General features: G+C 40.2%; 1 protein-coding gene across 7 annotated transcripts in view; it reads left to right on the top strand.

Moving 5' to 3' along the window:
• LOC311530526 (X-linked retinitis pigmentosa GTPase regulator-like) overlaps window positions 1–21,215 on the top strand; it is a 91,423-nt gene that overhangs the window by 11,688 nt on the left and 58,520 nt on the right. For 6 of the 7 annotated variants that reach the window (XM_084647239.1, XM_084647238.1, XM_084647242.1 and 3 more), the window contains 4 exons: window positions 3,199–3,261; window positions 7,820–7,978; window positions 9,130–9,279; window positions 18,205–18,363. In XM_084647239.1, coding sequence (XP_084503365.1) covers window positions 3,199–3,261; window positions 7,820–7,978; window positions 9,130–9,279; window positions 18,205–18,363 — 531 coding nt within the window. The remainder of the gene's footprint in view (window positions 1–3,198; window positions 3,262–7,819; window positions 7,979–9,129; window positions 9,280–18,204; window positions 18,364–21,215) is intronic. The other variant, XM_084647243.1, reaches the window with a different exon arrangement.

The following is a 21,215-nucleotide window of genomic DNA, read 5'->3' as shown; positions in this document are numbered from 1 at the left end:
ACTCAAGATACACAGAATCTGATCTTTTTGGATACCCGTTAAGAATTCCCATTCAGTGTCATCTGTTTCTGTCCAACTCCATTCCATGTGCAGGGAAGTTATTGAACGGTTGATCTCTGAAGTGCTGTTTGGTGCTTAGACAGCAAGAGAGAGTATCATTATATGTATGCATTGTTGTTTTAGCCATGTTGGTCCCAGGATATTAGAGGGACAAGGTGAATGAGGTAATATTTTTCATTGGACCAACTTCTGTTGGTGAGAGATGCAAGCTTTCAACCTTACACAGAGCTCTTCGTCAGGTCTGAAGTTGGTCCAATGAAAGATACTACCTCACCCACTTTGTCTCTCTAATATCATTATATGTAACCTTCTGCCAATGCAACCCCTGACCGAGACCGTCTCATTATCTGTCCTACTACTTTTTGAGCAAATATGAGAAATACCTGAAGGTATCCCAAAAAAGCAGAGCCATTAATGGATTCACCCACACCCACTATACACATAATTAAATAAAGAAGGAATGAAATAAATACCCAGGCACTTTTACAGATTATGGAATTTGTCATTCCATCACAAACTCTTACAGTTTCTCCCAGCCAGCTCTACCTTCTCTAACAAATCAATAATTCCTTCCCCATCAAAAAATTTATTCTGTCAGTTCACCCCATTATTATCAGTACATCATTCTCCACCATCAAATCCATTAACTTCCTTCCTCTCTCTCATCAGATATGTTCAGTTGCCCATCATCAAATACAAATTATTCAGTCTGTTCAAACCCTTTTCATCCAGGAATCAGTCAATTCTGCCCCAAACATCTTTCCAGAGCCCTTTGCTGTTTTTGTTCCTCTCCTTCTACCTTTTTCAGGCTGACGACAGAGGGGAGAGCAGGATCACTGGGATCTTCACCTCCTCTGTCAACAGCCATGTGAGGATATGGGATTGGTTCTTGCCTCGGCTAAGATAGCGTGGGAGCTCTCCCTTTGCTTCTGCTCTCAGACTATGGTTGGCAATGGAAAGAGTGAGGAGAGCCCAGAACAGAGCTCCTTCTTTTAGGAAGTGGGGGGAGGGCTGGGAGAAGGGCTAGACAGGACAGTTTCTTCACTCTCCTTGGCAGTGGCCAGCTGTGGAAAGGACTCGTGGTGACTCCAAGATGGTGACAGCTGGCTATGGAATGGGATGGCAACAATTCCCTGCTCAAGTCCTGCTTGGGGCCAAGCAGCAGTCGTAGCATGTTGCTGTTGCAATCCTGAGAAAGTGCCTTCTTGGGCTTGCCCAGGAGCAGATGATCCTTGTGGGGAAGTGAGGGTAAACTTTATCAGTAATGCCAAAACTGTCAGCCATGTTACAGGCACTGTGTAGCAGGGCTGATATACCGAGGTGCCATACATCTGGTTGCTGTGGGGATACTCCTGGCCTTACAGGCTATAGATGGCACACAGCAGATGGAGGAGGTACATATGGGGAGAATGCAGGCTTCTGAAGAGCTAATTCAGATAATCTCCATACCCAAAAGAGGCAGAATGTAGGGTTTTCTGCATATGCTCTGTGATCCCACAGTACTTCCATTTTTTTTTCCAGGTGCAACAAGTAAAAGGGCTCGGAAAAGCATGGCGATTTCTGAGTACAGTAGAACCTCAGAGTTACGAGCACTCTGAAATGTTCATAATTCTGAACAAAACATTATGGTTGTTCTTTCAAAAGTTTACAACTGAACATTGACTAATACAGCTTTGAAACTTTACTAGGCAGACGAAAAATGGTGCTTTCCCTTTTTTATTAGTGGATTACGTTGAACACAGTACTGTACTGTATTTGCATTTTTTTTGGTCTCTGCTGCTGCCTGATTGTGCACTCCAAGTTCAAAATGAGGTTATGTGGTCGACTGGTCAGTTCGTAACTCTGGTGTTTGTAACTCTGAGGTTCTACTGTATGGTGTCGGTGGGTGTTGGGTGGAAAAGGGTCCAGAGCAGGGAGGATTTGTGTTTGTGTGGGAAAGTTCTAAGCCTGGGGTGCGAGAGGGTTCAGAGTTGAGGGGGTAAGTCTGAGCTGTGGAGTGACTGGGTAGAAAGTGCAAGGACCGTCAGTCTGGCAGGATGGAGATGTTTTGGAGCTGGTGGAGGTTGGTTTGTGGGGAGCTTGAGAAGGGTCTGAAAAAGGAGGGAGATGCCCTAGGGTGGCAGGATTGAGTGCTGGGGGAAATCAAATCAGTTTTGAATGAGTATGGGTGTATTGCTAGTGGGTGTGTGGACGTGGTAGAGAGAAACAGTAATAAGGATAGTAGGATAAGTGGCAAATAGGTTGTAGGGGCAGAAATTGGGAAGTAGAGAGAAGGTGAGAGGTCACACGGATAAATATTTTTCTCTATTTCTGAAATGGGGAGGAGTTACTAGAGGAGAGTGGATGCCCGTTTTTCTTCCCTCTTTTCTACGAAAACACTTCCCTGTGACTAGCCCCTTCCCCCACACAGGGTCCAGTTTTTCACTTCAAAAGCACTAGGGAGGGATAGAGGAAGAATGAGTGTGTTGCTGGGTGCATGTGCACGGTGGTGGGTGTAAAGGGAGGTTGCTATCTGCAGCCACACCGCTTATTCTGGGCACTAGCCCACAGTAGGCTTGCCACTAACAGCTGGTGATTACGCTGGTTAATGTGACCAGTTGAGAGGGTGATATCGAACATGACAGCCAGAGGGAGAGAAGAACAATAGAGAATTGGTATGTGGGGGTGAAAAGTTAGGGGAGTAGGAGGCAACAGAAATGGGTGATTATAAGGACACAAAATGGAGGGAGAAGGAAAATAGTGGGTTAGTAACATCATTTAAGTACTGAAAATTGGAGCAAGTGCCATCCATATAGTCGCCAGTACAACTTGCTGCATTCTGCTGAGGGTTACCTTACCATGGTAAGATGTGGTCTCTGGTTGACTGGAATATTAGCACTCATGCAGTTAATATGAATGACAACTACAAGCATTTGGGGAATCTTTCTATTTTTGTTTACCAAGGGGTGATTTTGATTGACACATTCTTATGAAATAAAGAGAAAAGTTATCTTAGAGTGTTCAGTTTATATTGTAAGTTTACCTGCTGCTGGTAAAAATATGAAAAGAGCAGATGGCTATATTCAGATTACAAAATGTTGTTAAACAAATGTAACTATCAACCTGTTTGTAAACTTATTCTCTGACTTTAATTCATAGCTTTAAAACCAGAAAAAGTTAAACTTGCTGCTTGCGGGAGAAACCACACTTTAGTTTACACAGGTATGTAATCTACATTATTTGCATACTAGGTAAATATTTAAGGCAAAATTCTGCCCTGGTTTTTATGCATAGTTCTAATTCTGTAATGGGAGCCCACTATGTGCATCTAGGGGAAAAACATCGCAGTGAAATGGGGAGGAGTTACTAGAGGAGAGTGACAGGTTTCAGAGTAGCAGCCGTGTAAGTCTGTATCCGCAAAAAGAACAGGAGTACTTGTGGGCTTAGCCCATGAAGCTTATGCTCAAATAAATGTGTTAGTCTCTAAGATGCCACAAGTACTCCTGTTCTTTTTAGAGGAGAGTGAATGCCCCTTTTTTCTTCCCTCTTTTCTACCAAAACACTTACCCATGACTAGCCACTTAAACCACTTGTCATGCATTCTGTGCTCTGCATTCCTGAAATAACTTTTCCATGCCACGGTGTTTGTAAAGGAATTATATATAGGAGTTTGCAAACAATAGCCAGCTTGAAGAATTTCCTCCTGCCCTATTTTGATCTGAGGGTAACAATTTTATATAACTTCAGAAAAGGTCTGGATATGCAGCAAATATCTTTTAGAACCCTCTTCTAGTCTTCCTAAAAGGCAATATGCTCTGTCTCCCACTGTTGGGTTTGAGAAATTGGTTTGCTAAGCTTTAGAAGTTGGCACTTTCATTTTACAGAGACAATATGCAAGGATTGACATGTTTTTAAAATTTGTAGAAAGGAACTATCCTCCATATGGCACCAATCTTCGGAGCCTACAGTGATGTGAAGAGAGTGGTTGATTTGCTAAGGGTTTAATATCTGTGTGAACTCAGGATATAGTAAATTATTCTTACAATATAACAGAACACTTTAATAAGGATTGACTATAGTAAATTGAACAAGGTACAGATTTACAACTTGAAACAGGTATTGTGGCTGAATAATTTTTATGACCACCATTAACATTTGTAGTTATGTATGTTAAGATAACATTAAGGGTAATTAAAACTCATGCTTCAGGGCACAAGCTAATTAACCCTGGGTTAAGAAAGAAATTATTTCCCCTGCCCTTTTTATCGTGTTGTACACCTGGAAGCATCTATCTATCTATCTATCTATCTTAGGTACTTATATGGCCCTCATCACCATAGTAGCTGAGTATCTCACAAACTTTAATGTATCTATCCATCACAATACCACTGTGAGATAGGGAAGTACTATTATCTCCGTTTGACAGCTGGGGAAATGAGACACTGAGAGGCTAAGTGACTCACTCAAGGTATCACAGGAAGTCTGTAGCAGAGCAGGGAATTGAACCCACGTCTCAAGTCTTAGCCTACTGCCCTCACCACTGGACCATCCTGCCTCTTATGGAGTTTCTTTGCCTTCTTCTGAAGCATAAGGTGCTGTTTACTTCCAGTCGGAGGATCCTGAACTAGATGGACTATTAGTTCAGACTGGTATGACAGATCCAATATACTGTAACTATTTTGAGGAGATGTATCTGAAAGAAATGAGAACTGTAATCTAAAACCTTTTTGTTACAATTATCATTTGACAAAGTGTTAGAACATGTACAGTAATAGTGTACATGAGATTTTGTTTTTTTTGAAATTTTACAATACGGAAAAAATTTGCAACACTAGAAGTACAATACATAATGTAGCTACAATAACTATAGTAATTGATAAAAACTGCTGTGTGTGAGCTAAGTATTATTAAAGCAAGAATATATGTGAACAGTATTTTTTCCAAGGTAGTGGTATAATTAGAGATGGAATCTTTTACCTCTGGGTTACCCCTCACCTCCTTCAGATCCACCTTCAAGATTCTCTTCTGCTGTGATGCTTACCAGAAATCAGCCAGATTGGTTAAGTCAGAAACAAAATCAATGCGTTCCTAAAACACTTGGGTGCTTTTGAAAATCCCACGTATGCGTACCTAATTATGGGTTTAGGAACCTAACATTAGGGTCCAGATTTTTAAGAATTTTGGTCTCCGAATGCATAACAATTCATAATAACAAAACAAAAAGCTCCACAAAACCCATCACCTAATACTTTTAAATGATTAAGATCCAGGGTAAAGCAATTAAAGAAAACACTTAATTTTTTTAAAAATTATTAAATTTGATTGAATATTTGTACAACTAATTTGAAGAACTGTGCTATTGCAACTTTATGTTAACATTTATAATTAACTAAATTTAAGCTTTTTAAACAAAATGCCACTACGAGTGGGCTCTCGTTTGAATTTTACAAAACTGCTATAGGCACACACGAAAGAAACCCTGACAAAAATTTGAAAATTAAGGCTTTTATCATGCAAATCCTTAAGTGGGTATATTACTTTGCTGTATGCGTGGTTCTACTGACTTCAGGTGGACTACTCATATGCTTAAAGTTAAGCACGGGCATAAATGTTGCAACATCAGGGGCTAAATCTGTATTTTTAATAATTTTTCTTAGTGGCATAAAATCTCTGTCACTTCAAGACAAAGTTGTTACATTGTTAACCCTGGCGCAAGTTATTTAGTCTTTCAGTACATTAGTGGTGTTATTGTGAACTGTTATGTCCGCAGAGATCAAAATTCTTAAAAAGTAGGAGCCTAATACCAGTTTCCTAAACCTACATGTAGGCACCCAGGTGTGGGATTTTCAAAAGCACCGAAGTGCCTTAGGAGCTCAAGTCATGTTGACTTCAAACAGCAAACCTTGATGGGTGAATACAGCCTGGTAAAGCATTTCAGGCTGTACTTGTCTTGTGGAGGTTCAACATATTGGAAGAGGGTGGCTGGAAATATAGCTTATCAATTTTGTGTTTGATTTTTGTGGTGTTCTTCTGCTAAAAGTGTTAGTGAGGCCCTGGGCTAGTCTCTTTTATCACAGATGAGCATTTTAAATATTAAACTCTTTAGTAGAAGACACACAAACTCTGAAATTATTTTAATTAGGAAGCTAAAGAAACAAGTACAAAACATCAGCTTTGCCAATTTAAAACTATATTGAGAAAAATATAGAGCTAGCAACAAATAAATAAAAATCTGATTGAAATAATAGTACCTCAGTCTTATAGCACTTTTCATCAGTAGATGTCAAAGCACTTCAGAAGGAGGTCAATCTAAAAAAATTAAGTAAGAATGATTTAAATAAAATTTTTTAAATTAAGATATTATTTTTATCCACCCTGTTCAAAATCATCAAGCTATGTACATAACTAATTAGGTGATTTTAATATTGTTACCATGGCCATGCCTCCCCATTTGCCTCCAGTTTTGTCACACTTGCTTATTATGTTTTGTCTTAAAGTAGATTGTAAACTATTGACTGTGTCTTTCTGTGTGTGTGCATAGCATCTACTACAATGGGCCCCCAACACCGGGGTGTTTTATTGTTATCGCAATGCAAATGAATAAGAAACCAGTCATACAACTTAATTCATTAACTAAATATGTCCTTTTTTGGATAGCATATATTTTCCCAGTTATTTGTAAATGGACTGACCAGTAGTCCATGGCTGTATACCAAGTAATATGTTAAACATCTTTGTAATGCTGCTCCTATATACAAACATAATTTTATTATATTTTAAAATCCAATAAAAATTGCTGAGGTAAAGTTTAGCTGTAGGTAGAGTCCAACATATAGCCTGTGCACCACTTATGCCCTTGAAATAGAGTTTATCTGGGATTTAAGGGTTGCAAAGGTCTTTAATAGCTCTCTGCATAAAGCTGAATTTTACCTATAGTGATTTGTAGTCTTCAGAGGAACTTGGCCTGCTGCAAAATTAGGGTAAAAAAATGTATCTTGTGTTTCTCAGTTGGGGAATATTCCTTGTGATTCCTGTGTAACACCTGCGTTACTTTCATATACGTTGTAACATCTGAGTTTTTCAGTTTTTTTTCAGCGCAGATTAGATTCTCCTGATATCCTTCCTGTGTGTTAAATTTTTAATGTAGTGTGTCTTGAGGGAGAACTAAATTTATAAATATCTTTTTTTAACCTTTTATGTACAAGCAACAGTCCAATTGGGAAATGTAAAACTCTTTTTATGTACATAAATGATAGAGAAACAAAATCTGATGTACCAGAATTGAAGAAAACAATCATAAGTGACAAACTTCACCTTAATTTTAGCTCGTTACCAAAAGGCTCTTTTTTTAGTTTTCCATTTATCTATAAATTGCCTTTGGTAACCTGGACTTTCCAGCAATTACTCAGTCTGCAGATATTTTTAAGTTAAGGCTCTTCCAAGATGTCTTCATGTCTCTTGAGCTCTAAAAGAACTCCAGAGTATGTAGAGATCCTTCACTTTTGACATCTCTCTCCAAGCTGAGGGAAAACCCAACCTTCTCTAGATGCATGTGTATTCTAAAATGGAGAGGAAGACTGTTAGAACTTCCCCATCCAAAAGTGCCCAGGAAAGCTTCCTCGGGAGTTACAGCAGCAATTCATAATATCAGTGTTAGAATATTTTAGGACAGCTTAGCACAGTTTTCCTGCAATACTTTTTCTGTAGGAAGAAATTGAGCTCAAACTTTCTGATTTGCTGTCACTTACTCTACGTATTACATGTGCTTTTCTATGTGCAGAACGAGGACATGTATATGCTGCTGGAGGTAACAGTGAAGGGCAGTTGGGATTAGGTGACACAGAGGAAAGAAACACGTTTCATCTAATTAGTTTTTTTACCAACCAGTACAAGATCAAACAGCTGGCAGCTGGATCTTACACATCAGCAGCACTAACCGGTGAGAGCAACAGCTAATAACAAATGCCTATACCATGAAAAGGTAAAAAATATGTTAACAACATAGCTTATCCTTTGACAGCCGCATTGAGTCTGATGGAAGCCTTATACCATGATCATTTGTTTTCCAAAAGCAGTAATTAGCAGTGGAGACTTGATAAGTCCGTGTGTTGGTAGAAAGGCTTTCAGCTATCTGATGCTAGGCCCCTTTTCTCCCTTTGCAATCTCATTCATACCTCTTTCACAAATCCTACCTTATAGCAGCCAGTAAGATGTGTGCTAGGCTATTTTCCTTTCTACCAACGGCTAAAGCTCTCCTCGGATTTGCGAAGCAGCCCTGTGTAGTTTTAGTTCCAAATACTGCCCCAGGAACTGCTGCAGCTAGAAGGGTTTTATGCAGAGCTAGCTTCCCACAACTTGGAATTGCTGTACAGAGAAGGCTGGATGGTGGCTGAAGATTATTGTATCGTTCCTTTGCCTCAGCCGCTCCTTGTTGCTGACATGGGTCTCTGTGCAGATGAGACTGGGTCTGGGACAAATAGGAGAACAGCTACTCTAATCAGCATGAGGGAGACAGAACGAGGTTGGGGTGAGTGTGAGAGGGATAGGAGAAAGCAGGGGAAAAAGAAGAGAATTAGTGGGGTGAATGGAAAAGCTGGGATAGAGAATCAATTTGGAGAAAAGAGAAATGGGAATCCTATTGATGATGCAAGTGGAGTCATGCCATCATGAAGTTACTAATAGGGTAGGAATAAGCCTAACATCCACAACATTCCCCAGAATGTGTGTACACAGACCACCAGCAACTTGGGAGTCTGACAGCCTCCAATCTTATTGCTTACTGGAGAAACATGTCTGGAAATAAATGTTAAATGTTGCCATCTCTGGTCTAATACTACCTGGTCACTAAATATTCCATGGCACGTTTCAGAAGATTGTGGGGGATGGGATGCGTTGGTATCTCTGGCCCTATGCTTTGGCTATGTGTTGAGTGCCAGTTGATAGCTGTCCTCATACTTCAGCAATGGCTATGTTTTAGCAGTGTCATATAGAGTGTGTGAACTGCCTCTGGATGGAAGCCACCAGTAAATGTAAATATTATTGTTAGACCAGCTTTGGTTTTAAATCTGACTTTCTGCCGCTTTATTTTAGAGGATGGACAGCTTTTCGTGTGGGGTGACAATTCTGAAGGTCAGATTGGCCTGGCTGGTGAAGCCAGTGTGTGTCTACCTTGTCAAGTGGATGTTGGAAAGCCTGTTTCCTGGGTCTCCTGTGGATATTACCATTCTGCTTTGGTAACAAGTAAGATAATGATATACTTTGTAATAGAGCTAACTATACCAATGGGCCTCAAATTGTGGTCCTTATTTTCATCTGCTAAATTGCATTAAAAATAGCTAATGACACATTAAATACTTCCCTAATGATCTATGCCATGGGTATGTTATATGATCACAAATACAAAGGAAAGTGGTCTGTACACTTGTGAATTAGAGGTAAGTCTCGCAGGGACAATCTCTAAAATTTGCTCCATGCTGTGAAATGATTTGGGAAACTGATGTATTCTGTTCCATGATTCTTTATTGTAACTGAATTAATACTACCATGTGAAAACAAATTACAGTGAACGTTAGTGTGTGGACAGTGTTATGGAAAAGGGTGTAATGCTGAATGAATGTCTTGTCACACTGATTTGATTTTAGTGAGACATACAACAAATGCCTTAGGTGAATTTGATTTCTATTTTGTACAATAATCCAGCATCTCTGAGACTATTCATATTTGCTCATGTGTACTGACCCGCTTCTCTTCTACCTTTCCCTCCCTTCCCCCAAAAATGCAAATCTTGAATAGGCACCTATCACATATTTTTCAGAAAAATGCATCTTTCCTGATAATTCACTGCCTTAATTGTCAAGGCAGTTTCTGAGGCAAACTGAACATATGCTGTATAAAGTAGAAATGTCTTGAGGGAATGAATGCTATGTATGGCTATTTACAGCTGTGCAATAAAAAAAGTTAAATATTTTTAGAAAGCATGCTCAAAATAGACATCTGGAATTTTGTCAAAGCACCATCAAAAGATTTAACAGGAAGTATAATGTATTAAACGCAATAATCCATTCATGAAAACCTATAACCTTGCAGAGAATTATGAAGACATGTGCAGCTCTAAGGAGGCAAAGAAGGGAGGAATGCAAAGACTGTTAAGATCTATGTTTCCTTCAGGGAGATAATGACAGATTATATACAGATAGTTTTTACTGTGCAGGATTTGGGCTAAGAGACACTTTGACATTTCTATAGCTCATTCCCACCCCCCATCTCCAAAATCACGTTTCCTGATTTGAGTGAATTACAGTGAAGATGATATTAAAGGCATGGGCAACTATTTATTCTCATCATATGTGTGGACCCCAAATAATACTAAGTCTTTAATCTTATCTTAGTCCCAATAAAGTATTAAAGACTTCAACAGATCAATAATTTTGGATTACAGAGCTTTTAACAGGCATCCAGAAACTACATCTGGTGCTTTATTCAACCTGCTTGATAAATGACAGATTTCTACAGATAACATCTGTGTGGGTCCCTGAGAGTATGCCGTGAACAGAATGAAAGCATTCAGTGACTATAAAGTATATGTAGTAGGGTGTTTTGCCTATAGTATGCAACTTTGTATTAATGATGCTTTCTTAAAATAAATAAGTTAAATGCTTATGATTGACCAGAAGTTTAGCAGCCATTAAATATTCTTCAGCTTCCAAGCATCACAATCGACAAGTAGATGTGTACGTCAAAAAACCCAGCTCTTCCAGGGCATAGCGAGAAGGTGGTATACTAAAAACTTGATCAACAAATGTTTTTTGATAGCTTACTATGATATGGAGCCAAAAATTGAGTTGCTAATTTGGCCACAGTAGAATTTAGTAGAGACTATAATCCAAAATATTTAGCCCTGTGACAATTTAACCCAGGAGAGAGGTTTGAGAGATACTTGCACATACTTAATTGTCCCAGCTGTCAGGCTTGATAGACTTTCTCAGCATGGAAGTACTAGATCAAGGTGTTGGGCCATTGGAAAAATATTTAACTTTTTGTTTTATTTGAGTGTTTTAGCAATCAGATATCTGAAGAGGGATATAGTGTATCTGGTGTCAAAGAAGGTTCATATTAACTTAATGGACTAAATTCTACCATGTGGGTAAGTGGGCCCTACTGAAGCCAAGAAGAGCTTTATGCACATTTGTGAGAGGAGAGTATGACCAAAAGTCTATAATAATAAATCTTCTGAGCTTTGGTCTAGCCACTAGCACTGATAGGTCTTCTCCATATGCAGATCAGGCAGAAAGATGGCCAGTTACTTTCTTTGTAGTCTTTGGATCATTGGCTGCTCTCCTTTTCTCCCACACTCAATTTTTTCTCTTGTTTCACTGAGGAGAAGCAGCAAAGATGGCTTTTGTCTTTTAGTCCTTTTTGGACTTTTTCTGTAGTGTGTTTGCCAGCTTTTTTTTCTTTCTTTCTTTCTGCCCTTTCAGCGGAAGGACTAAAATTTCATATATATTTTTGTGATGACACTGTTCGGGGTCATATCTATTGGGTTCTCTTGTCAAGTCTATAACCAGGCCCTTTGTCAAGGACGTGCTTCTGGGAATAGATGGAAGACATGGCCTACCTCTGCAATGCAGACACCCTCTCTGCACAAGAATGGGCTGAGAGGAACAGTGTGCCTGCCCACTGCCCTGGTCCCCCATGCAGAAATGGATCCTCTGAGTTAAATGAAAATTTGAATGATGTTTTGGATTAGAACTCCCCTTGTGCTTTTCCCTTGCCAGAAGCAGATAAGACAGACTCTAAAACCCCCACGATGGCATCCTTGCTACAAATGAGACTTTGATTGACATAGATAGAAACCTTTGGAGAAGCCCCTCTAAAGAGTGCTTTGCAGGTTCCCATGGGTCCCTTTCATGTGTGTTCCTTATTTTCATGGAACTGTTTACAGCCCAGCTCGGAAGCCGTCACTTCACCAAGCTCCTTCATAGACCTCTGCTGTGTGAGAGGTGCTGCTATTTGATCCAGATGTACAGCCTTCAGAATCGCTTAGAAGGTTCAGAGGAAAGGAATGTTCAAGCCTGTCACATATCCCTTAAAGTTGTGCCAATAGTGGAAGTAGAGGTGGAGACTGTGCTCTCTCTTCTCGAATGATTCCAAAAGGGAAAAGAATATTCTTAACTGAAAATGATACAGGAGATAAATTCCTGAAGGGATCCCCAGGTACATCCCTGGCTAGGTCCATAAGCACTATGTTGTCTACAGAAATGTAGGAAGCCTGACTGTTGTTATCGCTCTCTCCCCCGTCCCTGCCCCATGAACGTCTCTGTGGCAACATGTACCAAATTTTTCTCTGTTCCATTAGGGCCACTAACTTTCCAAAAGCCATTTTGGAGTAGAGCTCGTTGCGGGGGAAGAGTCAAGAAATGTCATCAGTTTCTCCCCAGTTATTATCCAAATGTTGGAATTTGAGAAGTTTTGACCAGCTCTGTTTGGACAAAAATATAGAAAGTTCATTAGGATGTAGACTTCTGCCTCTACTTCCAGACCATGCATGGAATGGCTCTCCCCATAAGAATATTCCCTGTGTGGAAGCTCAGCTTCCCAAAGAATTCTGAAACTTCACTAATAATTTTCTGGTTGCTCTCGGGCACTTAAGGTTTGCTTATGCTCACAGAAAATGTTCTTGGTTCCTCTGTCATAATGCAAGAGGCCTCTCTAGCTACATCAGTGGTCAGTAAGAGCCTTAGCACGTACCTCAAGGTCCATCCTTTCCAAATACACTTTCATATATTCTGTTCCTTTCCTTCTAGCTATTTCAGCTGACTTGGGCTGCAATAATCGCTTCAGCTCCTGTGGGTCACCATGTATGGAATCCTTGGGCTACTGGATCTGTAAACACAATTCCTATGTTGTCTTCCCTGGCCTACCTCCAGCCTGCCCTGGTGTCTGCTCTCTACTTGCTTATGTGGGTTGGCATGAAGATCCCCCTCCTAACGCCACTCAGTGAGAGAGAGAGAGAGAGAAGTTTTCCCTTTGCATTTCCATGCTAGGCCCCTGTGGGCCAGGGTTTAGTAGGACAGAGGGCCCTTCACATTAGGGAGAATTTTACCTTTTGGGGAAAAACTCAGAGATTTCATAGTGGAAAAGCAGAGTAAACAATAATATTAGATGGAAGCGTTATAGATCGGACTTGCCAAATATCTAAACTTAATATGTTTGTATAACTGTACTCAAATCATCTGACTTTGGAGCCTTGTAGGACTTCTTATGTTTGTTTGAAAGTTATGCTTCAGCATTTCCTAAACTGCTTTTGCCCAAGAGGGTCTCCTTAATGTATTCAAAAATGTACTGTAGTAATTGGGGCTATCTTTCTTAGCTGGATTATGAAGTTTAGAAAAGAAATTGAATAAGCTTGGTTAGTTTGGGAAGTCAATGGAAGACTGACCACTTGAACCTATAACCCCATTAATTAAGATTGTGAGCAGGTTAATAGATATGGTGCACTAGTGTGTTTCCAGATTTATGAAAAATTGACGCTGAATTTTAAAAAGACTGCTTTAGCTTCTTTTGAGAGAAAATCTCATGTGCAGCTCTAACAGTCAGTAGCTCACTGACTTGATTCTAGAAATAAATGAGATACACTTAAATATATATGCGTAAAAATGATGACTCTTGTTTTTCAACATTTGCAGCCGTTGATTTACTCTTTTCTTTCTCTTCTTTCGCCCAGAAACACTGGGGCCTCTCTGAGAATCCTTAACAGAATCCCAAAGTAAGAGCCTGGTGCTACAGCCTCTTTTGTATCAGTCTGACCCCAAGTTGCAAAAAGTGTTAATTATCTAATGGATTTACAAAAACTTTAGGAATGGTATGCTATCAAGGTTACAGTTTTCACATTATCTTTGTTATGGAGGCACTGATTGTGACTTCATAGTTAAGGTAGTGATCCATTTTGCACTTAACGAAGGGATTCAACTCTGTTTCACATGTGTTCTCCTCAAACTTACAACACTTACTTTTTGAGTACAGAATTAATTTTCTGAGGATACACCAATAAATCCATTCGTTTTTTGCATTCAGATTAATTGAACTGGGTTCTTTATGAAATTTAGCACCTGGGCCTGTCTTTTTTGTCCCAAAGGATCTTAGCAACAGAATAACACACACTTCAAACTTTTCATGTAGTTAAAATTAATTGATATCTTGTGCATAGGCTGTATTCGAAGAAATTAGATTATAATTAAGTTATTAATGATAGGCTACAGACAGGCTCAAGTCAACAGCCTCAAGTCAACAGCCCAGGTAACTCTTAAGTGGAGCTGTTGTGACGTTAAGGGTAACTCAACCAGTTGCCACCCTTCCTCTACAGCTAATTTACATTCAGCATTTCTACTGGTGGTAATTACTCAGTGGTATAAAGGAGACGGAGAGAGTTGTATAAAATTGGCAGATTTAGTCCAGTGATCATTGCTCTTTAAAGATTCTGTAGCTGCTAGCTGGCTTATGTGTCAGTTGATTGACCTGATAGCACTGCACATTGAGGAAGCGGGAGGCAGAAGGTAGGAGAAGCCATTAAAGCAGAGTGTCACTGGGAATCGATCTAGCACCGGTTTTGTTAACACAGCCTTCTAAATGCCTAAATCAGTTGCACATTAAGGGCCAGATTCACCAGAACACTTCCGCCGCTTTGTGCTGCTCTGGGGAGACAAACTTAACTGCTCAGTGCACTCTGGCTACTTTGCTGTACCAATGAATGTGTCCTTAAGTTAAAACGTAAATGATTTAAGGTTAATATTGCATATCTTCAGATCATTAGAAATATTGCATATTAGTACTGTTTGGGGATTTCTTTTTTAGTACACATGTGTGGACACTCCTTAGGGAAATTCCCAGACAAAAAACTACTTTAAAATGGAACTAAGATTGAGAAGAAGTATCAGTAATTTAGCGGTAAACAATGTTTCAGGGATGTTGTAATTATCCCCAAAATCAGCAATATAAATCAGAAATTTCAGAGTTAACTGGATTTTTTTTTTAGTGTGTACCCTTATGTTAAAGTAAGAAATTCCCAGTTAAAGCATGCAAACAACCTTAAATTTGCCCTGTACCAGCACTAGAAGGAGTCGGGGGGGAAGTGAAGAAAAAAATCTGTCTTGAAAAATCATTTGTGTATCCCGTGCAAGATCCAGGCAGATTTGCAGTTGGAGGAGTGCATGGACTGTTCCCTAATTACTTCCTCCAAGAAGGTGGTGGCAGGAAGAAATGCTGCATATTGTATGTGCTTCTGGTGCATTCTGCTTCTCTGACTAATCCAGTCCTCCTCCTGGGATAGAAGGCTCTTTGCTACCCTTTGCCATCCGCTGTTGACACGATCTAATCCCAAATAACTAATAACCAAAATTTCACAAAAATTAAACAGTGGCTCAGCAGAAAAATACAATGGGCCAAATTCAGCCCTGGGCAATTCAGATGATTTAAATAGAATTACCTCAGCAATTAATTTGAGCCACAGCTCTATATATAGAATGTCTTGCACACTCAGTGAGTGTTTTACCAGAGTAAAAGCTGAATAAAGATTTGGTAAAGGGAAGAGGGAAATGGAATGCATGCAACACAAATGGTGCATTTCTTTTGAACTCTGAATTGCTACTTTTTCATTTTTCAAAATAAAAAAACATTTTAATTCCTTGCTTTTGTCTGTTCTGCCCATTTAGGTTTCATTGACTTCAGTAGGCTTTGGAAACTGGTCCTTGATTTTATTAACCTTGCTTTTTAATAAGTCATACCCATTTGCTTTGGACAAGTGTGTATATATTTCTATTTTGAGTTTATGTGATTATTTTTAATTTCTTCTTATTTTCAATTTCTGTCCTCTAGACTTATTTGGTTTTGGCATGGTTGTTGCCCTTAGGACCTCAAAATCCAAATGACAGAGATGCGGAAAGGGATAAACACGAGGGAAGGATTCTAATGTAAAATTGCTTGTGCCATACAAGGAAATATAGTGTTATATACAGTGCAGTTACTTATGGGCTCATGTTTTGGAGTCTGTGATTTGTGTGTATCAAGAGCGTTTAAAATGTAGTTTTATGAAAGTGTGTTTGAATTCATAGCATTTGGATATGATCCTTTAGACATTTGCTGTGTGTATTAGGACTGCCTCTTAATTCTATAAATGTGGTTTGTTAATGCTTAAGTTTATTGGGCTATAATTATGGAAAATTAGTGTATCTCAGAAATGTACTCTAGATATGCTTCAATAATGGGACAGTTGCCCAGTGTTTTAAGTAATGGCTTCAGCACATAATTAACACGTTTCCCTGAGCACCCAGCCCTTAGTCAAAACATTTCTTTGTCTTCGATTTGTTTCATATGAGAGTTTTATTTATCCTTTTGCTTTGGTAAATCCAGCTATAGGTTAAAAAACAAAATCAATGCTCTGGTTCTTAGAGCATATATGGAGATGTAAATAATTTTTATGATGATTCTTTCTGCCAAATCTATTAAGAGCCAAATTCCTACCTCATTTAGTTGTTCGCAACTTCCATTAACTCTGGTGGATGGGAGTTGCATGTGAATGGGAGTGGAGAATGTGGCCCAAGTGTAAATTATTAACCTGTTTGTCCGCTGAAAAGATTAAATGACTTTATATAAAGTTTGCTTGGTATAAAGACACTGTGCATGATAACTCCATAATAGTAATAATATATAGCACTTAATGTAGTGTTTTATGTCTTCAAAGTCTTGGACAGACTTTGACTAAGAACTTTTTGCCTGATCCAAAGACCATTGAAATCATTGGAAAGTTTCCTTTTGACTTAAATAGATTTTGGGTCAAACCCTTAGTCAGTAAGCACCTTTTAATAATACTTAGCTATTATATAGCTTTTTTATCCATAGAAGTCCATGGAAATGCTTTAAAAAGGGGAAAGTAAGTTTCATTGTCCCACTTTACGGTTGCAGAAACAGTCACAGAGTGCTGAATAACCCAGCTGGTCGGTGCAGAGCTGGGAATAGAACCCAGTCCTCCTGATTTCTGTTATTTACAACTGGCTTAATGCCTATTGCTTTTACAGTTTGGCAGAGCACCATCATGGAGTAACTGTAATTTTCGCTTAAAAAAAAAAAAGTTACTGCATCCAGCTGCTTCAGGTACAGAGGGAGTCTCAATCTGAACATCAGTTCTAAGGAGCAACTCAAGTACTATGAAAAATGTTTCTACAGGCCTCTTTCAGGCTTGGTGGAGACCCATAGCTACGTCCTTGGAGCTTCACCCAGCAACCAGAGATCTCTCCCACTTGACCTAGCTCTTACCTAGGATAGCAGAATGCTAACAGAGCTTTTGGAACAGAAAATCAGATCGGAACTGGCACAGCAGTAGACAGTAACTTTGAAATTTTTAACTCTTCTAGCAATATAGTAGAAGGGTAAACAGATGGCCAGATTAGATAACTCAGACTGTTATCTGATTGTTTAAAAAAAACAAAGGTGGAAACTGAAAAGTGTTAAAACAAAGGAAACTCTTTTATAAAAGAATGGATTGCTGTATTTAGGATTGAACAGACTGAAAACCCTGTGCTCGTAAAACTAAGTCTGGGTGCCTGGGAAGGATTTTTTTTTTCTTTAACTGCTGGGCTGACCAGAAAGCTGTTATGTAATACTGAGGTGGTGAAATCTCTTCTGACGGAGATAATGCCATGGTGAACCTTGGAGCGCTTGATATAGTGCCATTTATTTCTAGTATTCAGTACAATGGTTCTTTTCTTGTTATGTAGCTCATTAACAAATCTTTTTACAATATTTGCACTGGTTTCCTATTCTGTCCCCTCACTCTCCATCAGAGGCGAGCATGGACTTTCATGTATCCCATTAGTAGGGCCAGTCTTTGCTAAGACTGCTGCAAGCAACTCCAATTGATGTAAATAGTGACTAGAATGGGAGTTGTGATTCACTGACACCTCTCAGAATCAAGTATTGTTTTGGTTTTCTTCTTGACAGACTCCTCGCATAGGGAAACATTACAACTCTCATTTTGTTTTATTTATAATTTAAAACAAAAGTCCAAAAAGCAACGGGTACTTTACAAACCAGGAAAGCATGAGAAAATAACTTGGCCCAGCTCTGCCTTTTAGTGAAGTAGTATGACTCCTGCTCTGTTTTGTATTTCCCCAGGAGATGGTGAGCTCTACACTTTTGGAGAACCTGAAAATGGGAAGCTAGGTTTGTCGCCTGAACAACTGAAAAACAATCGGGTTCCACAGCTAGTTCCTGGAATTTTGGAAAGGGTTAATCAGGTTGCTTGTGGTGGAGGACATACGGTGGCACTTACAGGTATGCAAACTAGTTGGCTTTTCTCTGATCCTGTAATTAAAAGAATCACTTTGCTTGATAGAGCAAACACTCTTATGAAATGTCAGACAATGCCTAGAGAAACTTTTCTTCTATCTTATTACATTGAAAATGAAATCTGTGTTTGTTTCCCATGAGTTCTACAAGAAAGCCTCCCCTTGTGAAATTTTAAAATCATCTTGAATATGTGTTAATTAGTGAGTCACTTTTCTGACTATAACCACTCTTTAATGGCTATAAAGAAAAATGTATGATCTATTGGGAAAAACACAGAACTGGGATCCATGAACTGATTATTTCTAATGTACTGCTGCAGGAATTCTGCACATCTGAAGATATTCAGAATTCATGTATCCTGCAGAGAATTTTTTTTCTGCAGAAAATACATTTCTGCCAAAGAAGTGCTGCAGTTCCACCTTTCACCCACCAGAGACCACTGTGGTGCCACAACAGCTGGCTGTGTTTGTGCTGCTGGCTGTTCTGGCACCACAGTGGCCTCTGGTGGGTGAAAGGTGGAACTGCAGCACTTCTTTGGCAGAAATGTATTTTCTGCAGGGTACATGAATTCTGAATATCTTCAGATGTGCAGAATTCCGCCAGGAGTAGATTAGAAAAAATCAGTTCATGGATCCCAGTCCTGTATTTTTCCCAATAGATCATACATTTTTCTTTATAGCCATTAAAGAGTGGTTATAGTCAGAAAAGTGACTTTCCCAGAACTGTTTCAGATTAACAGCTGTGTTGGTCTGTATCCGCAAAAAGAAAAGGAGGACTTGTGGCACCTTAGAGACTAACAAATTTATTTGAGCATAAGCTTTCGTGAGCTACAGCTCACTTCAACTGCAGCACTTCTGGGGCAGAATGTACTGGGGGGTAGGGGTGGAATTCTATGCATGCCCAGTATTGCAGAATTCACCCAGGAGTAGAAGTTCATCACAGCATCCTGCTCGCAGAGCCAGGTTACAACAGAGTGAGGCACACAGGCCTGCTGGGGCGGGGAGGGAAGCGGGGTCACAGACTGGGGTTCAGAATAGCTAGGGGTGGAAATACTGGGGCAAAGGCTCAGGACTTAGTGGGCTGACAGCATTGAGCCTGGCGACAGGCGGGGGGACTGCAGGGACACATGAGGATAGGGGAGGAGGCTGCAGAGACCCATGCAGATGAGGTTGTGGGGGCAAGAGCAGATGTGCCTGACCTGAATGGGAGAGGTTTGGGTTCAGCTACGGTCTCATGGGAGAGGCTCCCCAACTCCCTAACAATCCCGCCCCTACCCCCAAAAAACCTGTTCCATACTTCTTACATCCATACCCAACAATTTTCCAGGTTCACTCCAGACTCCTTCCCTCTCCCTCAGCTCCTCTGTTACCCCTGACTCCCCTAAGCCTTTGCACTGCTTCTGACAGTTCTATATTGTAATTTAAATTAATTATTCAAAGTTCTGTATTAATATGCTTAGTGTAGAATCTATTTGTCAAAAAAAATGATCAGAATCTTTTTTTGAGGGAGGGTCTGTATTGTTACAGACATACTTGCTGACATATATTTTGAAATAAACTACTAAAATAATTGAAACTGGCATGATTATATTGTGTTATTTTGACAAATAAAATGTGCAGAATTTTAAAATATGGTGCACAGAATTTTAATTTTTTTGGCACAGAATTCCCCCAGGAATACCAATCCTAGCTCCAATACTGTGGCTTTAGGCAAAGTACTTAATGTGTCTGCCTCCATATATGATACTATTATATAATACCTCATCGGGATTTTGTGAGAATGTATTAGTTGTTTGTACCGTGCTCCGCCTCCTCCGCTGAACGGGCTGCCCCACTCTGCTTCTCCGCCCCCTCCCCTGCTTCCCGCGAATCAGCTGTTCGGCAGGAAGCCTGGGAGGGCTGAGAAGCAGGCCACGGCTTCACACTCAGGCCGAGGAGGGCAGAGGTGAGCAGTTCCCATGCGCGGCCCCCTGGGTTACCTGCTGGGGCACGGGCAGCCCTCCTCGTGCCCCCCAGCCCCAGCTCACCTCCGCCTCCCTGGGCCTGAGTGGGAAGCCGCGGCCTACTTCTCAGCCTGCCCCGGCTTCCCGCGCAAACAGCTGATTCGCAGAAGCCTGGGGGGGCGGAGAAGCAGACCGGGGCAGCGCTTTCAGGGGAGGAGCCGGAGGTGAGCTGGGGCAGGGGGTAGGGCGGGGAGCTCTGCACCCATCAAATTTTCCCCTTGGGTGCTCCATGGCAGGAGCACTCATGGAGTCGGTGCCTAAGGCGCTACTATTGGCCAGTTCTAAAAGGGCTTCTAAATTTTACAGCTCCAGCTCACCACTGGCTACATGCCCTTGTAGGCAGTCTCATCTACCATCCCCTCCATAAATTTATCAAGCTCAGTCTTCAAGCCAGTTAGGTTTTTTGCTCTCACTGCTTCCCTTGGAAGGCTGTTTCAGAACTTCACTTCTCTGATGGTTAGAAACCTTTGCCTAATTTCGAGCCTAAACTTGTTGATAGTCAGTTTATATCCATTTGTTCTTGTGTCCATATTGATGCTTAACTTAAATAACTCTTCTCCCTCCCTGTTGTTTATCCCTCTGATGTATTTATAGAGACCAATCTTATCTCCCCTCAGCCTTCTTTTGGTTAGGCTAAACAAGCCAAGCTCTTTGAGTCTCCTCTCATACGGTAGGTTTTCCATTCCTCAAATTATCCTAGTAGCCCTTCTCTGTACTTTTTCCAGTTTGAATTCATCTTTCCTACATGATCTGGGAAACCAGAATTTCACACAGTATTCCAGATGAAGTCTCACCAGTGCCTTGTACAATGGTACTAACACTTCCCCATCTCTAC

This window comes from Lepidochelys olivacea (genome assembly GCF_965140295.1).
Source record: "Lepidochelys olivacea isolate rLepOli2 genome assembly, chromosome: 1".
Taxonomy (NCBI): Eukaryota; Metazoa; Chordata; order Testudines; family Cheloniidae; genus Lepidochelys; species Lepidochelys olivacea.
Note: the sequence above shows the minus strand (reverse complement) of the source record. Positions and strands in the feature narration are given on the sequence as shown.